Below are 13,390 nucleotides of genomic sequence, written 5' to 3'. Positions count from 1 at the left end.
AGGAACAAGTCGATGTGGGAGGCCTCCTTGCCAACCCAGGGCCATGGTGAAGTCCAGACCAGGGCTGCAGCCAAGAGCCCTGCCACAACCTCAGTCTGTATTGATGTCTGTGACTCCAGTTGTCACCAAAGACCTCACGGTTTTCTGGGGTCTGGGCCACCACATGTACCACGTTGGTGCCCAACGGTCATGCCACTGTAGGGGCCACCTTGATCTGAATGGCCCGCACTACCATCCAGGGCCATGGAGGTATCTGGACCCATGCTGCAACTGAGGGTCATGTCTGGGTCCGTAGTCTTACTGCAGCTGGGATCTGTGTTGATATCCATGGCAACCACAGCCAGGGTCTGTGTCAATGTCTGTGGCTCCTGTTATCACCATCCTGTGCAGATGCCTGGAGTCTGGGATGACACCTGAGGCCATGCTGGTGCTTAAGAGTCAGCTGCTGCGAGGGCCATGCACATCTGGGTGGCCTGCAATGCCATGCGGGGCCATAGATACATCAGGGCCCAAGATGGGGCCAGGGACCGTGTCTGGGTCCTTGGTCCTACCATAGCTAGGGTCTGTGTTAATGTCCATGGTTCCTGTTACTATTGAAGGCTGTGTGACAGACCGGGTCCATGCTGGAGTCTGGTGACCATGCTACTGATTGGCCCATTTTGATCTGAGAGCCCCACACTGCCATCTGAGGTATGGTGACAACTGAGTTCAAGCTGCTGCTGCTGGTCATGTCTGGGTCCATGTTCCTGATATAGATGGGGTCTGTGTTGATGTCTGTTATCCATGTTACCACAGGGGCCCATTTGAACCATGTGTTGAGCCATGTGTTGAAGTACAGGGCCGTGCTGAGCTGGCCCTGCCCTTCACTGACCCCAGAAAGAAAGCCAACCTCATCCCCTGCTTGCCCAACCCTCACAGGAGAGCTGCTCCCCCACCAGTCGTACCCCTCACCACAGGTCTGGGTGAGCTGACTCTGCCCCTTACCTGTGGGGTGGGGGTGGTCTGAGCAGCCATGACTGATCAGTTTAACTAGCACCCAAGCACACATCCAGGGCTTTGAGTTGGTTCATCCCAACATCTATGTCATCTACGACCTGCTGGAGCATGTGAAGGAACTGGCCCTCCCTGTGGAACCGTAGCGGCAAGGTCTTTATGACCTGGGACAAGAGCAAGATACCAGAGAGGAGTTTTGGTGAGGGCCCCAGTACTGATGGTGTATCAGAAGCCAGAGGCTTTGAATCTGACCAGCAACAAACTTCACAATGAATATTTGCAAGAAAAGCTGTTTGGACAAGAGTGTCTGTGTGACACAGCACAGCTTCCAAGGCCACTAAGGTGAATAAAGAGGTGATGGCGAGGAGGCAAAGGGTTTTTTTGTTTGTTGTTTTTTGTTTGTTTTAATATTCTTATTTGTATTTTTATTTTTTTAAAGTTTTCCTTTGTGGGGGAGATGCTACAAAGGTGAAAGGCAGATACGGAGGGACTGGGAAACAGGATTGGTGTACATGATGTGAAATCCTTAAAGAATCAATAAAAATTATGTTTAAATTATTTTTTAAATTTGAAGAAAGTTGTGTGGGGACCACATTACAGAAAAGCTAGTCTCTCCCACCAAAAAAGAACCCCACTGGGAATCAAACACAGGTTGTCAGGCTGGGCAGTAGGTGTCTTTCTCTCTGAGCCATCTTGTCAACCCAATCATGGGATTGTTTTCACCTCCCTAGGTGTTGGCTTGGCAGTTGACCTAAATGGCTTGAAGATATGCGTGTCGAAATACAGATGTGACTTCTATTTCTCTGTCCTGAGTTGATCTAAGTAGTTGACCTCTGGCTCCTTAGTAGTAACTAACAACAGTCCTGGGGTCAAGTTCTACCAACTGTATCAGTCAGGATTCTCCAGAGAAATAGTCAAAAAAAAAAGTCCACTACCATGAGAGAGGTCTGGACAGTCAGAGACCGAATGGCTGCTTGCAGGATTATGGGTAGGGGAAATCATCAGCTCAACTGAAGGAACACAGAGCTTAGAGGGACCAATGGTCCTAGCCAGAGTCTTAGTTCTCAAAGTCCCCTAGAGAGCCACTGACATGAGCCCATGTTCCAAGGTTGGAGAATCTGGAGTCTGACATCCACATGTGACAATCTCAAAAAACAAAAAAGAAAACAAAGCAAAACCCACTACTAACTCCAGGTCAAGTGTGCACACAAACAGACTCCCCCAATCTTATACTTTTCCTTTCCATTCTGGCCCCAGCCAATAGGATGATGCAGCTTCTCCACTCACTTTTGGGGCCACGTGCTAATCTATACACACAGCAGAAGTAGACTTTCCAGATCTGGGCATCCCTGCATCTATCTGGTCAAGTTGATAACCAAGATTAAACATCTCACCAACTATTAGTTGGACAATGGTGGGGAAATCAATTTATGTTTGACTTTTCTCCTGTGTAACTGGAGGTGACTATCCTACTGTGAATATAAAGTTGTGAAATTAAATTAGTTAAACATCCAAAATATTCCCAGGAGCACATGGCACAGATTAGTGCTCCGTATGTGTCAAGTATACTTACTAGTTAAAAACAAGCAAGCAAGCAAGCAAACAACACTGTGTCCTGAGACCAGAGAGATGGCTCAGTAGGTAAGAACACTTGCTGCCCTTCTAAGAGCTCCCTGAGTTCAGTTCCCAGCACCCACATCAGGTGGTTTACAACTGTCTGTAACTACAGCTCCAGGGGATTCAATGCCTTTGGCCCAAGTCTGGCTTTGGGGCAGAAGGCTCTAGCCCAGACTTTTGGCCTAAAAGCCTTGGTTACAGATACAAAATGTTTCTGGACTATGGAGGTGTGACAGCGTCAGGAGCCATATTGGAGGAGAAGGCGTTAGAAGCTTTAACCATGGACAGGATATTAAACATTGGGATTTGTAAGACATGCTGAAAGAACCACCATCTGTGGGTGCTGAGCCCGTCCAAATTGTTAGGGTAACAAAGAAATACAGAATTTTCCAACAGCTTTGTTGAGATATAATCAGTGCAAAATGAACTCTGCATATCAAAAATGTACGATCTGTTAAATTTTGATATACATATGCACCGGCAGAACAATCAGTATAACAAGATAATGAACACATCTGTCACCTCCAAACATTTTCTTTAAATTTCCATTTACTTATCTATATGTGTGTTCACACGTGCGTGCGTGCATGCGTGTGTGTGTGTGTGTGTGTGTGTGTGTGTGTGTGCACACGAAGAGGTAAGACATTCTCAGGAGTTCTCTTCTTCTACTTGTTTTGGGCGCAGGGTCTCTCTTGTTTTGCTGAGATGCATATCTGACCTTTCAGCTGATTCTGTCCCCGTGTCACCTTAGGACTGTTAGAATCACAGGTGGACACTACTGTATCTGGATTTTCGTGTGGTTTCTTTGGACTTGAACTTGAGTCTTTAAGCTTGAGTGGCAAGTGCTTCTATGTTCTGAGCTATCTCTTGCCCCTGTTTTATCATTTAAAGTTCCCGCCACAGTGTGTGAGCATTTGCATTTTCCTGATGACGGCTGCCTCTGAGCACCTGTTGGGATGTTAGATTGCTGTTTTCTAGACCTGTATATTAGACCTATTGTTTCTCTACTGTAGCATTTAGAGGATCTCTTACATATTTTGCTTTTTTTTTTCTTTACAGTCTCTGTATGTAGCCCTGACTGTTCCAGAACTCATTTGGTAGATAGATTGGCATCAGACTTACAGCAGTCCCCCTGCCTCTGCCTCCTAAGAGCTTGATCGCCAGCGTGTGCCACTATATGCAGTTATATGTTTGTCTTCTGTTGGAAATATGATTTGCAAGATTTAAAATTCTTTTTACACGTTACTGGGTTCAGTTTGCTCACATCTCTTTGTGGATTTCTGCATGTCTGTTGATGAGGGAACTTGGTCCACAAATTTCCTTTCTTGAGACCATTCTTGGTTTAAGTGCAACAGTGATGTTGTTTCCATAAAACAAGCTGGAAAGCTGTATTCTGGAAGAAAATGTATAGGATTATAGGGTTTGGGATTTTATTTTTAATTTTTAAAAATTGTTTGGTGGATCTCGCTAGAACTGGAGATGAAATACAGCTAATTTTTGTATATTGACCTTGTTTGAATCCTACACCTCTGAGAAACCAGCTTAGTTAGCTCCAGGAGACTCTTTGAAGGTTCCATCAGCTTTTCTACATAAAAGACCACACTATCACAGTTTTATTGTCCCTTTCCACTATAAATGACTGTGTTTTCTTCTGTCTGGCCACAGTCTCTGGTGTAAGGTTGAGCAGAAGCTGGCAGCAGGCAGGCCTGTGAGTGTTAAGGTTTTTTGTTTGTTTGTTCTTGGTAAGAGTCTCTTTGTTGTGTTCAGAAAGTAGAAATTCTTCCTTGTTTCCTAGGAGCTGTGTCAATAGTAATACTGAGTTCTGTCAAATGTGACTTTTCTTTTGTTTGCTTTTTTATTCTATAGAGATGACCATATGCTTTTTCTTTATTATCCTGTTAATATAGCAGATTAGATTTATTGTTTTTTTAGCTTTAAATTCATAATTCATTCATGGAATAAGTCCATTTGATGATCATGGATTCAGTTTACAAAAACTGTGTTAAAATTTTTTGCAACTGATTTTCCTGAAGAATCCTGGGGACATATAAATGCATTAAATATAGTACTAGGTTATATAAGGTCACATGTGTGCATTATATATAGTCTTGAGCTATATAGGAGCATATATGTGCTCGCTTATATAAGGGCTTTTTCATGCAAGTATATTTTCTATTTTGGGCTTATTTGCACCATAACTCCCTCTTCTCCCCTCTGCCTTGCCCCCTCTCATTAGTCCCCTTCATCTCCCAGGCAGTTTTACTCTGCTTCCATGTTCTCTATGTATTCGTGGTTTTGTGGATTTATGTGGAAGCTGGGATCCACAAAGGAGAGAAAGTGTGCAACGTGCCTTTCTGGTGTGTAAATATCCTTGTGATGTGTTGATGTGGAGTGGGGTAGTTTTTCCTAAGAAACTTCTATACTGACTTCCTAAATGGTTGTTTTTACATTTCCACTGGTAATATATAAGTGTTCCTCAGATCTAGAGTTATCTTTTCTTATGCTGTCATTGGCTACCTTATAAAGCGACTTGGAAAACATTCTCTGTTCTTCAGTTTCCTGGTCATATTCAACCTGCAATACAGATGGATTCTTTTTAAATTAGTTTTATGGCCCTGGGGACTGAACCTTGGGCATGCTAGGAAAGGGTCTCCTGGCCTATACTTACCAGTCCCACCTCACCTTGGTGAATGTCAAATGCTTTTAAAATGCTGTAGATATTTTTAGCCAGGTGTTGGTGGCACACACCTTTAATCCTAGCACCTGGGAGGCAGAAGCAGGCCATCTTTGTGAGTTTGAGGCCAGCCTGGTCTACAAGAGCTAGTTCCAAGACAGGGTTACACAAAGAATCCCTGTCTTGAAAAAACAAACAAACAAACAAACAAGAAAAGCTATAGATATTTTTGGGTTTTGCCTGGGGGCATGGTTAATTCCCTGGAAACTATTTCATTCTTTCCTATCTTTCTTTTGAAGTTTTTCAGGCAGGCCAGTACATTTAATCAATACCTAATTTAGTCCCACCTCTGAATTCTCTGATGTTCTGTGATGTGTTTTTCGCTCTGGCTAGGTAAAGCAGGAACTGTTATCAGAGACTTTTTGTGAGCTCCAGTACTCATTCCTTTTGGTCCTTTCTGGGGACTTCTTGGTTGCAGGTATGTTCCTCTCATATGTCCACTAATTAAACTCTAGGGAACTCTGTGAATCCCCAGTATTTTCTGTCTTCTCAACTCCCTTTCTGTATTTGGTTTAGAAAATCCTAGTAACCTTTGACACTCCCGTCATTGTCCCTTCCAATTTAAGGAAACCACTGAGCTGTGCCTGTGTTCCTTTGAAAATTCTCCATGCAGGAAGCATAGGATGCACAGCTTTTATTTAGTGTTACTTATTTTCTGCTGTTTTTGGTTTTCGAGACAGGTTTTCTCTGTAGTTGTGGGACCTGTCCTGGAACTAGCTCTTATAGACCAGGCTGGCCTCAAACTCACAGAGATCCACCCAGCTCTGCCTCCCGAGTGCTAGGATTAAAGGCATGCGCCACCACTGCCTGGCTATTTTCTGCTTCTTGGTGATCATTGTAGTTCCTTGCCGTGAGCACCACCTCTGCTTCCCAAAGTTTTTATCCAGATGTCAGATATTCTGAGTTCGGGGCTGTTTGATTCTCTTGAGCTGGAATCTGAGGTCTCTGGTTGATTTCCAAAGGCCCTTTGTAAGCTTATTCAGAAAGCTGGTTTTACTCTAAAGCAAACATTAAAATGTAAAGCTAGGGGTTGAAGAAACAGCTCCATTTGTAAAGCACTTGGTTAGCATATACAAAACCCTAGGTTTGATCCCCAGCATCACACATAGCAGTTGTGGTGATACAGGTCGATGATATCAGCATTCAAGTTCAACAACCAGGTTGGGATCAGCCTGTGCTCCAAATGACGGCATTACTGGGAGGCACAAACAGCAACAGGCAAAATCCAAGCTAGCCTGGGGTGAGAGTGCTTTTTAAAACACCAATGCAATGCATTTGCCGATGGCTTAAGTTTTTCTGCAAAAAAAGTTGATGTAAAACTTCTAAGGAACTTAACAATTCCAGGCATACATACTACCTCTTGCAACATGGCAGCAACTGGTTGCCTTGAGCCACAAACAGTCCTAGAGCGCTTGCTGGCAACGTTTATTAAATTGGGATAAAAACTTAACTAGAGGCACCTTCCCACTTGGATGGCTGTATTATTGGCGCTGTATTCAGTTAATAGCAGGTGGTTAATACATGACTGATTTGAAATCTCAGCCTTCTTGTCCTACGACTCTTGGCTTTGCTTCTTTGGGGGAATAGCTCAAAAGAACCAGTAGCTGAGAGGGCACAAGTGCAGCACGGCAGGGAGGAATGAAAACGTAAGGAGAAACTGGCCGCCAGTCGGCCATTGTCAGTTCTCTTAATTTATGGCTGGCAGGTGAGCACTGAATGCTTCCTGCCTTGGCTTGGTTCCTGACATTTTGTTAGAGTTGGTTCAAGATTTTTTTTTTAATTTATTTTTATGTTTTGAGTCCTTCAGGTGAGGGTGGGAAGGCAAAAAACAGGGTGTTTAGGGGCTTTTAAAGGAGGGAAGAAAGGATTGAACGGAGGGAGAGAGGACTGAGAGTTAGCAGAGGGAAAGACAGAGAAAGGAGAAAAGAAAGAAGGATGGAGCTTTGTAGGAACAGGAAGGGGGAACAGGGAGTGGAGGAGAGGCAGAAAGAGAACTAAATAAGAGGAGGGAAAGAGGAGAAAGGAGAAATATAGAGGGAGAGGAATGGGAGGAGTGGGCAGAAGTAATAGAGGGAGGGGAGGGGAGGAGAGGGGGAAGGGGAAAGAAGGAAGAAGGGTGAGGAAGAGTTTTTGGCTAACTCGTGGAGACATGGAAGGCATAACTTTGCAGCGGGTCTTTGGAACCTTGGGTGCCCTGCACGAGATGGGACTAGGTCCACAGGTGTCATCTCCCTGGTTTTCGCCCTCCCTCCTTTCACTCCCGTCTCTCCCTCTCTTCCTCACTCCAGGTCGCTGTCCGAGGTGCCCCTAGGTCAACCGGCGGAGCGAACAGGGGTGGGCGGAGTCAAGGCGGCGGGGACCGGAGCGGGGCTGTCCTGCCAGCCAACCGCACGTGCTGGAAGCGGGGGAGTGGGCGGGGCCTGTTGCACGTGACTCACAGTGGGCTTTTAATCCGCCGGGCGCTGCTTGCCGGCGTGCTGGTGCTTTGCCGGAGACTCTACGCCTAGGCGTGCCGCCCCAGGAACTGCACGAAGGTCACTGCAGCTCGCCGCCTACCCATCCATCCATTCATCCATTCATCTTCCGTCCGTCTGTCCATCCCTCGCGCTGCGCTCGCTTCCCAGCCGCCCCAGCCGCCCAACGCCATGAACCAGATAGAGCCCGGAGTGCAGTACAACTACGTCTACGACGAAGATGAGTACATGATCCAGGAGGAGGAGTGGGACCGAGACCTACTCCTCGACCCGGCCTGGGAGAAGCAGCAGAGGAAGGTCAGTACGGTCCCTCACGCGTGTCTGTCCGGGTCCCCATGGGGTGGGAGGTGTCGCTGGCTGTGGCCACTAGAAAAGGCCCCCTGGTGGAGGTACTATGGTCCTTCTAGCCCCCACCCCCCACCCCCGCCCCGCATCAGAAAGGACAGCACATCCAGGGATAGGTAGGACACCGGAGTGTGTGTGTGTGTGTGTGTGTGTGTGTGTGTGTGTGTGTGTGTGTAAGTTAACGTAAGTCAGAAAACAAATGATGTTCGAAAGATTTTATTAGACTAGAATCTGAAAGTCTCAGTTCTGCTTTTGTCCATGACCTTGGCCTAAAGTTGTTCTGTGACAGGCCCTGCTCTTTTCGTTTGCCCCAAGCCTATGTCCCCACTAAGACACAAAATGAAAACCCGCTCTTCTCAACCTTCCATAGGTCTGTCCCAACGAGTTGTTGAAGACCATTTATTAAACGTGTTGGGCTCCTTGGAGAGGGATGCTGTAGAACCTTAGACATTCACCCACAAAGTAATAATCATTTCACACTCTATTTATAGTTCATTGAGGTAAGCACACAGGGATGAAGGAGGCAGCCAGCTCCTAAGAGCTTCCTCCTCATCCCGGTTGGTGCTCTCTGGGGCCTAATGGAACATTCCACTAGTTCAGGGTTTCTTCTTGATCTTCTTGGCTAAAACAAATAGGGGACACTCACCGGGAGGCTAAGTTCCACCTCGATTTGGCTGGGCATAGAGTCTGGATGGTTCGACAAGACAACAGACTAACCCAGCATTGTGATAAAAGCCAGTTTCCCAACTCAGTGCCTCATGCCTACTCTTCCTATTTTTTCCTGGATATGAGGAAGGTGGATTTCCCTTCTCAGAGCCTACTTTCAAGTCGCTGTTTAGTGTGACTGTCGGGTGCCTGGGGGCTTCTATAACCGCTCCTGTGGATGATCGTCTGACATGTGTGGACAGCGAGTGTTTAATGTTGGGAATCTATGTACCATCTCTCCCTGTGGTGTGAGCAAGATGGGAAAAGGCCTCCTGCCTCAGTAGTTATCAAATAGCCAAGCGCTACTTTTACATCAGTGTTTCTCCTTTCTTGCCTCTTCTCTTTTAAATTCCCAGTAACAGTTCTGTTCTTACGATGGCTTTGAAGCCCCTTGCCACCCCCACCTCATTCCCTGAGGTGTCTGTCATCACTCCCTTTTTTGGGAACAAGGGACTGAGGCCCATACATTTAGAAACTGAGTCTAGTTAAAGGGCTTACCAAGAGGGAGGCACATGGCCCTGAGGGTTATACTTGGGCCATCTGGATGGGTCGATGTGTAATCGCTTGGTAAGAAGTTGAAAAGTGGCCTAATTCTAGCAATCAATGTCTCATTTCCTTTTTTCATTTTCTCAACAAGTTTGATTACATTTTTCATGACTTAAAAAAGAACTCAGCTTCTATGTTTTTGTTTTGAAGATTGGTCATTTCTTATGAGGAACAATAACATAGCTTAGGTATGGAACAAGAAGAATACCCATCAGTTTTGAAAGCCAGAGTCTGATTCCAGAAGTTTCTGTCGATTCTAAGAAAACACAGTTCACAGCAGAAGAGACATTGTCAGTTTCTGAGGCCATATCATTGTGCCTTCTGACATAATAATTTAAAATGTATTTATAATATTTTTGTCTAAGTAGTATTGTCGAAATTTTTTTATTTTAGGATTCCTGTGTGATCTGTTATTACAATTGTAATAGCACTTGAAGTATGTTATTCAATAGCTGAAATATTACCTGACCCAGTTCAAAAAAAGTTCCAAAAACTGTAAAACAATCATCATTTTTCCCATTAAGATATATTGAGCCAAATGAGGTATCACATGCCCATAATCCCCGCACACAAGAGACTGAGCCAGGAGGATTGCTGCAAGTTGGAGGCTAGCCTGGAATATATTGGGAAAAAAGGAAAGAAAAAAAGATAGCTTAGGTGTTGGAAATACTAGGGTAAGCCCTGGCATGCTCAGAACACAGACCTGAACGGATGTGCACGAAGATCTTTCCTCTTTTGGTAGAACTTGCTGCAGTCAGTGAAATGTGTGGAGCCATGAGCTCAGAGCAGCCAGAGCAGTGGCCTCTATATTTGTCCTATGAGCCACTGTTGGAACCATTAGACGAGATGCCATTGTTTCTATTGTGGGCCACCTTCTCTGCACTTGCCATTTCAGTGATATGCTGGGTATGTGATCTGTCAACAGATGCTGGTGGCTCTCAATGACGTTGGTGGCATGCTAATGGATGTGGTGCCTAATTATACCCACAGTTCAGAGGCTTGGGGCTGTGGTAATCCCTGCCCCCTGCTGTGGAATGCCTTGCTGCAAAAGGCCTCAGTAACAGTAGAGTGCTTTTTTTTTTTTTAAAGGTCACTCAAGAGATGTTGGTCTTAGGATATGTGGGTTGGCATGCCCACCTTATCTGGGAATAGGTATTGGGTCCATGGGGTAGACTCTACATGGTCTATAAAGATTGTGTTTTAAATTTAACTACACCTAAAAGATTGGAGATCACCTCCTGTAGTGATGAGATGGAACATTTAAAACAGTACTGAAGGCTAGGAATGTAGCTCAATTGGTAGTGTTTATCGAGCATCCAGTGGTCCTAGGTCCAATCCCCAGGGCAACACAAGCAGGGCATGGTGGTGTATGTCTTTAATTCCAGCACGTGGGAGGTTGAGACAAGAAGATCAGAAGTTCAAGGCCATCCTCAGCTACGTGGTGGATTTGAGACCAACCTGGGATGCATGAGAGTCTGTCTCAGAAAAACAAAACAAAACAAAACAGGAAGCAGGAATGGCAACAGAGAGTATCAGGTTATACTTGGAGTTAGAGAGAAACTTTATCATACAGGACAGTTCAGGGATTGTCATTTCCAGCTAAGTTCGGTTGCCTCCAGGGCTTGTCAAAACCTTTAACACTGATGTTCTCCCACACATGTGGGAGTCTCAAAACAGGCTTCCTCTCACCTGCAGGGAAGCCTAGGCGGATGGAAGCCTGTCATGGCAGAGATTCTGAATGTGCACTGCCCCTGAAAGTACAGAACAGCTCTCTTTAACTTCGTGAGAGATGAGAGCAGGTCTTTAAAGAAGAGATTTATCCGTTTCCGTACCTAAGGGGTCCTTCCGTCCCTCTGCCTGCTTCCACGATCACGTCTTTTCTAGCCTGCGGGTATCCCAGTTCTGCTGCGTTCTTTCCAGTTTAGACGGGCCCCCATTCTCTATGGCGCTGTCTCCTAGCAGCCTGGCCACCTCCAGTAACATGTGGCCTGTTGATGAAGCAGCCTGGAATGATAGGTGTGTGGGAGCAGCTGGCTACAGGGTGGGGATTAGCGGTCAGGATCTTTCAGACTGCCCCTTCTGTGTTCTGTGTGGGCTAAGGGCGCTTAAGGGCATGAAGTCCAAGCCCTCAATATTGGGGATTGAACCTGTGGCTTCATATGTACTAGGCAAGAGCTCTACCACAGAGCCACATCCCCAGCTGTGACATGAACTCTTGTGTGAGGTTTTTAACAGGAGAAAAGGAACTCATTGGACAGATGAACGAGCTGTGGAGTTTCTCAGATTCAGGAGACCCTGATGGTTCTCAGGTCTTCTTTGTTCTTTCTTGTTGAACTGCAGTTGAGTCCATACATCTTTCAAGCCTCGGTTTGTTCATTTATGAAGCAAAGATAAGATTCTTTCATACATCATTAGATTGTGCCTTAGTCAAGTGTTTAGGCTGAGTTAGTTCACAAGGGCTTTATATACTGCAAAGTGATCCATATATATTAAATACTACTCTCAGTCTTAGAAGGCAGTGCTTGTTAATATGACCAGTTGGTCTGACAGTCATCATTACTATGCTTGAACTCAAAAGAGAAAGTGAAGTATAAGATTCAGTCGTTGGCGATTGGGGTGTACTATTTTATTTATTTATTTGTTTATTTATGATTTTTCAAGACAGGGTTTCTCTGTAGCTTTGGAGCCTGTCCTGGAACTAGTTCTTGTAGACCAGGCTGGTCTCAAACTCACAGAGATCCACCTGCCTCTGCCTCTCGAGTGCGGGATTAAAGGCCTGTGCCACCACCGCCCGGCGGGATGTACTATTTTTGATAGCAGTAAAATATATATAACATGAGCTGGGCATGTAGCTCAGTGGTAGAATACTGGCTTAGTATGAGCAACACTCGAGATTCCATTCTTAGCACTAAACGCACACACACACACGCACACACACACACACACACACACACACAATCCCAGAATAAAATATACATAATATAAAATAAGCTACTTTATTTTAACATTTGTTTATTTAAAACATACCGCATTAGCTATTTATTTTAAAAAACTTTAACGTTTGTATGTGCATAGGTGAATGCGTGCTATGGCTAGGCATGCTGTGGATGTTAGGGAATAACTTGTAGGAGTCAGTTTTCTCCTTTCATGATATAGATTATGGAGATCCAACTCAGGTTATCAGGCTCGGAGACAAGCACTTCCACCCGCTGAACCATCTCACTGGCCCCCAGCTTTAACCATCTTAAGGGCACACAGCTCATAGGCATTATGTACATCACAAGCACTGTTAATTGACAGTTCTTTTCTATCTTCCCATGCAGAAACTCTCCCTCTTTCTATGCCTGCTTCCCATGCTCCCCTTCCCTGGTGTACTTTTAAAGATAAGATTTGCAAGTGTGAATATTTAGCGCATAAGAATTATTTAATATCAAATGCTGGTTGCTCACCTAAAGCTTAAAGTTCCCGGGAGGTGGAATAAGGAGAATCGTCGTGGGTGGAGAATAATAAGAAGAGAGTTCACCAAAGGTTAGAAATTGAACTGGGCTTGCCCTGAAGTAATTGTTAACTGAGCGGAGAGGGGAGAGAAACAGCCTTCTTGAGCAGAGACATGGTGTGAAGCCCTATGGCGGGTTTTGGAGGGGAGATAAAGAGGGATCGTCAGTGAGTGGATTATAGCTGATTTCTGTGATCCCTTTAGCACCAACGGGGCGAGCTTCTCTCCAGTTTTATGGGAGCCCCTTTTACCCCCTCATAGAGCTGCAGGGAACAATTTTCAGAGGTAAACATGCAGAGAGGCAACTTGATCATCAAAGTCTAGCTCCGGATTCTTGAGCTCATTGTGTGAGGAAGTGTAAAGGCAGACTAGCTTCACCAAAACTGAGGATGCCAAGACACAGATAGAGCAAAGGCTGGAGAAAGTGCGGTCAAGTGGATGGCAGCGGGCATCGTAGCGAGGCTGATGCGGGCTTCATTC

General features: G+C 45.3%; 1 protein-coding gene across 1 annotated transcript in view; it reads left to right on the top strand.

The window, feature by feature from the left end:
* The first annotated feature begins 7,808 nt into the window (after positions 1-7,808).
* Actn2 (actinin alpha 2) overlaps positions 7,809-13,390 on the top strand; it is a 68,307-nt gene continuing 62,725 nt past the window's right edge. Inside the window, exon 1 of the mRNA XM_087896433.1 lies at positions 7,809-8,115. Within this exon, the coding sequence (XP_087752559.1) occupies positions 7,990-8,115 (126 nt within the window). The 5' untranslated portion in view covers positions 7,809-7,989. The remainder of the gene's footprint in view (positions 8,116-13,390) is intronic.

Source organism: Myodes glareolus, chromosome 14, assembly GCF_982192425.1.
Source record: "Myodes glareolus chromosome 14, mMyoGla1.1, whole genome shotgun sequence".
Taxonomy (NCBI): Eukaryota; Metazoa; Chordata; class Mammalia; order Rodentia; family Cricetidae; genus Myodes; species Myodes glareolus.
Note: the sequence above shows the minus strand (reverse complement) of the source record. Positions and strands in the feature narration are given on the sequence as shown.